Source organism: Pinus tabuliformis, chromosome J (assembly GCF_031772625.1).
Source record: "Pinus tabuliformis cultivar Carrire ecotype Pingquan chromosome J, CPIR1, whole genome shotgun sequence".
Lineage (NCBI taxonomy): Eukaryota > Viridiplantae > Streptophyta > Pinopsida > Pinales > Pinaceae > Pinus > Pinus tabuliformis.
Window position 1 is genome coordinate 173,379,530 of NC_142295.1, and position 8,495 is coordinate 173,388,024.

An 8,495-nucleotide genomic window follows, 5' to 3' on the forward strand; every position below is an offset into this window, starting at 1 on the left:
CATGATGGTGCTAAACGGTAAGGTGCAACTAATGGACGAAATGTAGCACGATATAGGTGAAGGAGTCACCTTGAAAATTAGTTGAAGCAGAATGTCTTCAACTGATCTCATCGTTATACGAAATGATCTATGCTAGATCTAGATAAGTCAAAGTGTTGACTTCTATTGTAAATGTACTCTCTCTCTTTCTCTGCTGAACTTTGAAGATGAAAGAAGATTTGATCAAAGGTTTTCCCCACACATTGTGGGGTTTGTCGCTGGCTCGCGCCACATCTTGTGTCCTCTTGTCTTGGCTTGTCTTCTGTGATTTATATTTATGTTCTATCTGCAGTTTACTTTATGCTGATGTGATTGCTAATATGGAAAAGAAATTAAATAAATTGCTCTAGCATAGAACATCCCTAAACTTAAGAACCCATAAATAGCTTATTTGGTTAACTTAGTTTAATAGGGAAAACCACTTCTATTCTTCTTATTTTGGGATTGGGGGAAATTGGTAAATGTTGACTTGTGAAATCAGGCTAGGGGCTAAATTCCCTTAGTGTTGGATCTACTTGCAACGGGCCAACTTGTGAAATTAAGGGAGTCATTGAAGCTAGCTTCCCCTTGTTGGATCTCCTTGCGGCTTTCCTTAACTCAACGAGGATAAGGGTAGGAAAGGAAACACAACTTAGTTAGATTTACTTTATTGCAATCAGACATCTCACATTGCACACTCATAAGCATCAACACATATCCGTCATTTTACATTTATTAATTATTTCTAAATCCAAGTGAAATCTAACTTAAATAAAACATTCCAAGAACATTCCACAACATTTTCTTCTACAACCTTCAGGGCTTGGTTATTTTCGTTGCCACATTTACTTTTGGCACTTTCATTTCCAAGTATAAGCATTTTACTTTTCAAGCAATTATCTCTTACTGCGAGCATTTACTTTCACAAGTACTCTTTATGTGGCAGTGGTCTCCATTTGCTATATTATTTGCTTTGTATTTCATTCATTTGGTTATTATTGTTACATCTCTTGCTTATGGATGGTTACATGTGCTTAGGATTCTCTCATTTACTTATGAAGTCATTTACATGCTTTAAAGCTATATGCTCTAATTTATCTTGTTGATGTGTTATTGTGTAATTCATTAACTCCTAGATGTTTCTTGTTTATCTTAGCTTAATCAAGTCTTAGTTTTCTTTTCTCATAGGGATTACCCCCCTTGGCTTCGCTAGGAGTTAGCTTAGATGAGGCGCTGAGAATTAAGTGACAGTTGCTCAACTCGAGACTGGCCCCCAAAGCCACACCAAGTGGATTAAATATTTCTCCACGTTAGCCCAAGTGTGGATTAGGCGGCAACACCTCTTCCTCCTTTTCTTCTTTTGCATTGGATTCTAGATCTTTAGGGGATGGATCGATGCCACTATTGGGATGAGCTGATTTGGGATTAAGATCTTTTGCTTGTTCCTCTTCAACCTCCTCCTCTGTATTTTTTAGATTTGTTGTTTCCTCTAAGTTCTTGAGTACTTCATATTTGTTGCTTAACAAGGGTGGACTCTCTTGTGATGGCTTTGGATTGGATAATATTTTTCGTTGAAAATTCCTTGCACCTTCTTGAAAGTGTATTGAACTTAGGTTCCTTCGTTCACTCTTGCTTTGAAGAAGGCTACTCTTTTTGGATTTTTTTATGATCTTTAGCAAAATGTCCATATGCAGGACAGGCCATGCATTTAAATGTAATTACCTCATAATCTAATTCTTAATGGTGACTGACACCACCCATTAAGATTTATTTGCAGGGCTTGAGGCCGTTTGATCGAGGTTGGGGCTGCACTAATTCCTTGTTATGGGTTGAAATCAAGGGTCCATGGAGACAGGTACATTCCCTTGGATCCCATAAAGTATGGCCTAGATCTGCATATCAGATCACACTCTTTCTTGTTTTAAAAAAGATATAATGCCCTATGAAAATTCCTAGACTCTAAGGAACCCTTACTGCAACAAATCTAAATCTACTTCACCTACTTGATTTTTAAATTTCATCAAATTATTCTTTTGAATACTGAAGAAAATTACTTCTACAACCTACCCTAATTAAATATTTGATCTCATGAAACAGAAAATAGAGCAAAGAACAAGATACATAGGACACACTTATTTTTGGACACAATAGTCCTTGGAAAAACCTAATGTGGGAAAAGCAGTGCAACAATTCTGAGGGTTTATTATTATGCAGGAGAAATATCTGAATACAAATCTAGGATGCTTATCTAGCAATCCTTTACAAAGAAAATACTAGTGGAAAATATTAGTGAGTTTTAGCTCACTTCATCCGGCAGAATTCCCGCTGATCCGGCATAAGACTGGCTAACCCCGACTATTTCTGCGTCACCTCTTCTACGCTTTGCGTTAGCTTTGCTGGCTGTTCCCGACAGTTCCCGGTATTTCTGGCTTTTGCCCTTTCCATTAGCTTTCCCGACTGTTCTGGCAGTTCCCGACAGTTCTGGCTTCTGCCCTCTGCGCCAGCTTTCCCGGCTGTTCCCGGTAGTTTCGGCTTCTGTGCTCTATGCCAACTTTCCCGGTTGTTCCGGCAGTTCTGGTTGTTTCTGGCAGTTCTGGCTTCTGCGTCACAAACAACTTTTCTGCTCCGCTGGCTCTCTCCGCCTCTCTGTCTGTATTTTCAAAAAGTTGTTCTTCCAGATTCTCATTGCCTCTCTGCTGCAGAATGATCGCTTAGTTCGAATTTCTCAGCTTCCTAGCCTCATAAATCAAATTCTAGATCAATTATCTCTCTCTGTGTTTTCAAATGAACCCCAAGCCTCCATTTTATAGTTTTCCTGTTGAGTCTTCAATGACCAAGATTAAGTCTCTAATCAATGGCTAAGAGTAAAACATGACTTGATCCACCTTCTAGATCATTCTCACCCATATTTTGATTAATACTCATTAGTATTTTAATTTTCCTAAGTTTAGACTTAAGAACCCCATTAAAAATATTAATTATTTTAATAAAATACAATCCAGGTCGAATTTCACCAAACGGTTTCTAGGTTCTTTAGAACTCATGTGCCTTAGCCTCTCCACCAATTTTCAAGGCTAGAGCACTTCCGATGCTACCAAAAACTAACATGCCCTTGGCCAGAGGTAAATGTAAATCCCTGTTCATCAATACCATCAAGTCTGGCTTATGGCTATGGAAGCCGGTAGCCTTTTTTATTGTAAAATACTAATAGACCTATAATTATTGCATATTTTCTTGCAATTAATAAAGTTAGAATCAATTTTGAAACTGGTAACTTTGCATAACTAAAATTTCCTTTATTTATGATGTTCTGTTATTACATTCTGTTTCCAGTTAAGCAAATTTGACTAAATCCTACAGATTCTAATGGTCTTTTGAAGCTACTGCTTGGTTACTTTAAAAAGTTTGGTTGGCATTGCTTAATTTAATTTTCAGTCGCTTATTTAGAGTAACTGTTCTGCAACAGCAGTCTTTGAAATGTTCTCCATCGGTAAGATTTTGAGGACTATCATTGAGCTGACTCTCTATTTTAACTGTTTGCGTTCATTAAATTTTCTTTGATTCTTTTTCATGTACTACATTTGCATTTTTTTGCTCATTTTAGAACTGTTCATGTCATTATTTAAATTGCAGGAGTGAATTCCTTGAAATAATGTCTGATTTTGTAATTTCTGCTTGTTTCTAATGCAGGAAATTGCTTGGCATCGATTAGATGAATTGCAACCTACAAACAATGAGGCCAATTCTCGTGGACCGAATGGAATGAAGTGTTTTATGGTTGGACCATTTATTGGGTAAGGATCCGTTCTTTCTTCCCTTTATTTTTATGAAAGTGTCTATTGAGTTTTAAAAGGATTTTACTACTTTTAGTATAAATTCGTTAATTCTATTGAACGTGGGACTAACAATTTTATACCCAAGGACCTCAAAAAAAAAAAAAATTGCAGTTGTCCATATCCTTCATTTGCTTAGGTTCACTAGAATTTATTTGTAGGGGGCTATATATGGGAATGCATATTTGACTGAACAATGAAGCAGGCCACTAAAGGAATGGATAGCAGCGCATTGCCTTCCAGCAACATTAAAGAGCGATGGTTCACTAAAAGGTATGTATTGAATTTTACAAGTGTTTTGTATTTTTAATAAAATGTTGTCCTGGCATGTTTATACCATCTGCTTATTCTTCAGCTTATGTCGATTGTAGATTCCGGCATGCAATGGGCATGGAGCAAAGTCAACAGTTGACTTTGCTCCATGCCTGTTGGATGCACGGAATCTGTAATCAACATAAGAAGGCCTTTGCTTATGGGTTTCTTGTACATATTTTCTTCTTACATGTAGAGATGGATGTATATACCTTGTGATGTCTTTCTTTTCAAAGATTCAAAGAGGGTAAGGTGACATAATGATTGCTTTTATGCCACTAGGGCCTAGTCTTTGTGTTTGGAAGGCTAAAACCAGTTCTACAGGGAGTGGGCCAGCTCCGGGAATTGGTTCTCTGACCGATACACATGTTTCTAATGTGCCTGTGATGGAGCCTTATCAAAGCGCAACTGGTGTTATAAATGAAGACTTACCTGGCAAAAGCTTCCGAAATTTCAGATTCGATTCGTCTTTCATTCTGCGACTGCTCGATGGGATGCCCATTTCCGGGTAACAATTTAACACTAGTTATTTATTGGGTTCAAGCGTGCAGTCTTAGCTTGTAAATGTTGTCTGATATTTTGTGTACAGAGCATTGTGATGTTGAATTATATGACTCTATCTGATGGGTATCCCGTTCTTGGATCATTTCATGCAGTGGGACATAATATTCTCTGTGCTGTAGCGTTGGTCTTTTATTTTTCAATCGTTTTCTTAGTATGGGCAAACCGCTCTCATCTTCCAAGCCACTTGCAATTGATGGTGATGTCAACAAACATGAATTATATATATTCATTGAATATTAAAAAATAGCATGCTAGAATTTCATATTATTTCTTGGTGGATGGTTAATATGTATTTGCGCGTTAGGTTTTTTTAAACAGAAAAAAGGTTTCTCTCAAGATATAGATTAATCAAAGATGTTGTAAAGAAGAAATTTTGGTGTTGTTTTAATGGGTTTTGTTTTGTTTTTCGTTATCATTAAAATAGACCAGACACTTTTATATCATATGCATTTTTCTCTGAAATAAAAAGGTCTCTATCTTTCATTTCTTGGGGAAATGGAATACTTTTTCATTTAATTATTGTTTCCTATTTCAGTGTGTTTTAACTTACAATGCGTTTTGGTGGTTTGTTTCCCTATTTTTTTCGTTTTGTTAGTTAATATCGTTACGTGGAAGGTATGTTATCTCTAAATTCATGATGTTACCTTTGTTTAATTTAGATGACGATCTTTAAATTCGGCGTTAACGTTTGTTTAGCTTAGATGATGTGCATGTGACCACTAAAAAACAGAGCAAAATGCTCAAGATGTTGCTTCACATGCAATTATTTTCTGAAATTTTGTAATATACATGACTGTTTGTAACATTCAAGCTGCCTTTATTTGGACTAGTTGCATGTTAATGCTATCTTCATCAGATTATTACTTATATAGGGAGTAAGTTTCAGTTGTCCATGTGCCTTGTAGAATTAGATTTAAATCACCCATCTTAGAAGAGGATTTTATTGTAATGTTTATTTGTAACGTGATCCACCGATATATTCTTGAATCCGATCTGATGAAGTTAATGAACGGGGAAACTACATGTAGCATTCGTCATTTGCATTTGTTAGCCATGTATGTGGTAATTGATGATATGATAAAAAAATCAAAATAGTAGAAAATGAACATTTATATTTTCGCTAAAAGCCAATCCCTTTATACATAAACACTTTTTACATTCAAAAGCCGGGCATAGTCTAACCTATAGACGAAATAGACTTCTTCACCAGAATCCGACAAAAAAATTTCATTGAATTCTGTGGATGAAACAACTTAAATTCAAGTTTTTAAAAATCTCTGCTTAAAATAAAGCAGGGAAAAATGTCATTTCTTAGATTATACCTTAATTAATTCTACAAACCCAATATAATTGAACAATTTTTCTAGAAAGATTTTAGCTCCCAATTTTTCTAGAAAAATTCCGGCAATATTGATCAATTTTTCCGGCTTCTCTTTGCGAGTTCCCATTATTTGAGGTGCATCATGGCAATCTTTTGCAATAACTGAAACATCTGTTTGGGCTAGTTATGGAGTATGCGTATTTAATAAAACCACATATTTTAGTTTTTAAGATTAAAGGTTTAAAAAATTTTGAAATTAATATTTATTTAATAAATAAGGACCTCTAAAATATTTTGAAATTAATAGTTATTTAATAAATAAAGACCACATATTTTGGTCTTTTAAAATTAAGGTAATTAAAGGAACAACGAGATTAAGGCGGGTCAAGTGAAGGAACACCAAGCACTTAGTTAGGAATATTTATTTAATAAATAAAGACATCATATATGGGTTTTTAAGATTAACGTGGATCAAATTAAGACATCATATTATATTTTATTTTGGTCTTTAAGATTAAAGTGGATCAATTAAAGTAACACAAGTAACACAATTGAAAGTGGATCAATTAAAGTAACACAAGTAATACCTGGTCTTTAAGATTAAAGTGAATCAATTAAAGTAACGCTTAAGATTAAGGTTTAAGATTAAAGTGGATCAATTAAAGTAACACGTAATATTAAGGTGGATCAACTAAAGAAATTTACTCTTTCTATGATATTGATTTCTTTTACTCTTTCTATGATATTGATTTCTTTTACTCTTTCTATGATATTGAAGGGTTTAAATTAAAATGTCGTGAAAGAGGATGAAAATATTTGATAAAGTAAAGAAATATCACTCTTTCTATGATATTGAAGGATTTAAAATTAAAATGTCATGAAAGAGGATGACAATATTTGATAAGTAAAGAAATATCACTCTATGTTGAAGGGTTTAAAATTAAAATGTCGTGAAAGAGGATGACAGTTTTTTATCAAGTAAAGAAATATCACTCTTTCTATGATATTGAAGGGTTTAAAATGCCGTGAAAGAGGATGACAATATTTCTTTAATAGAAAAAAACCATATGAATAAGGTTGATCAATTTCAAGAACCTTTAGAGGATAACAATATTTCTTTAATAGAAAAAGACCATATGAATAAGGTTGATCAATTCCTCTAACAATATTTCTTTAATTGAAAAAAACCATATGAATAAGGTCAATTAATTTCAAAAACCTTTAGAACATTGTATGATATAAAATATCATAACATTAGATGGTAACATTTCTTTAATCTTCGAGCAATCCATAACATTGAAGGGTCTCAAATACACTGACATTAAGATGTAAACCTGCTCGATATTTAAGTGTGTTCTTCAATCCCATTTTAATAAATATGACTTGGGAATACTATTTTTATCATGGGGGGCGTGAACTTTGTGAATACAATCTTATATCATAGATTATTACTTCCTTGCTTAGAATTCTTATGATTTTATCCCATCATATATGGTGAAATGGGCAAAACCTAAAATTACTTTTTTTTGTGTAGAATTCTTGTGATTCTATCACATCATATATAGTGTAGATTGTTGATCCAAAATGGATCCAAAACACTCTCTAAAGCCTTGAAATCTTCTTAAAATCATTTAAAACCAAAACAATCGCATGAGCGGAACCTTCAAAAACAGGGAAAACACTATTGACAGCCAAAATTATGAAGAAACAGTGAAAAATGGGTTATCAACAACTTTGCACAGTAGCTGTCAGATCTGGCCGATCAACGATCCAGATCTGATCGGAGAATCGCAATCGGCGGATATCGGCAAAGACCATATGTATGTTGTGATAACGATATGGCGGGGTCAAAGAGGACCATCGATCAAGTGCGCAGATCGACGACCCACATTGCATCGCCATATCGCATCGGCAGATTTCAATAGCAGCACTCACCATGACCTGGGGCCCATGCGATGTGCGACTGTGACAAGTCACATCACAAAGTCGCATCAGAGCCATACAGAAGGGTGGACATATGTATATATATAGGCGATAGCCGGACCCGATAGAATTACAAAACGATATGCTATAAAGTTTTGAATCCGTCGATTGGCAATTTTAATGTAATTCCGTGTATTTCGAAATACAAAGAAACAACGCCAATGCGATAAAACCCGGAGTCGAAGGGGTTCGAGAGTAAAAATGTATATTGTTTCAAGTTTGGAGGAAGCCATTTTTTTACGTTATTTTCAATGTTTTAAACGTATTTCCAAAATACAAAGGGAAGCCTCAGAATAAGGCCGAAGCGACTTGCGACAGCGGTTGAGGACGGACCCGATAGGAGAATAGACTGGATTTAAGGACTTTTGAAGTTCGGATGAACAATTATTTTGGTGGATTTCACAGTTTGAAAGCATTTCTCTGTGTTAACAGGAAGCCACTGGTTCAGGGGTTCTAAAGGCCCG

The 8,495-nt window shown here is 35.0% G+C and overlaps 1 protein-coding gene across 2 annotated transcripts in view; it reads left to right on the forward strand.

Moving 5' to 3' along the window:
- DCP2 (decapping 2) overlaps positions 1–4,994 on the forward strand; it is a 214,430-nt gene extending 209,436 nt beyond the window's left edge. The window contains exons 6-9 of one of the 2 annotated variants that reach the window (XM_089377456.1): positions 3,709–3,812; positions 4,057–4,124; positions 4,488–4,671; positions 4,820–4,994. In XM_089377456.1, coding sequence (XP_089233582.1) covers positions 3,709–3,812; positions 4,057–4,124; positions 4,488–4,671; positions 4,820–4,829 — 366 coding nt within the window. In that variant the 3' untranslated portion in view covers positions 4,830–4,994. Of the gene's footprint in view, positions 1–3,708; positions 3,813–4,056; positions 4,125–4,445; positions 4,672–4,819 lie in introns of both variants that reach the window. The other variant, XM_089377455.1, reaches the window with a different exon arrangement.
- The last annotated feature ends 3,501 nt before the right edge of the window (positions 4,995–8,495 follow it).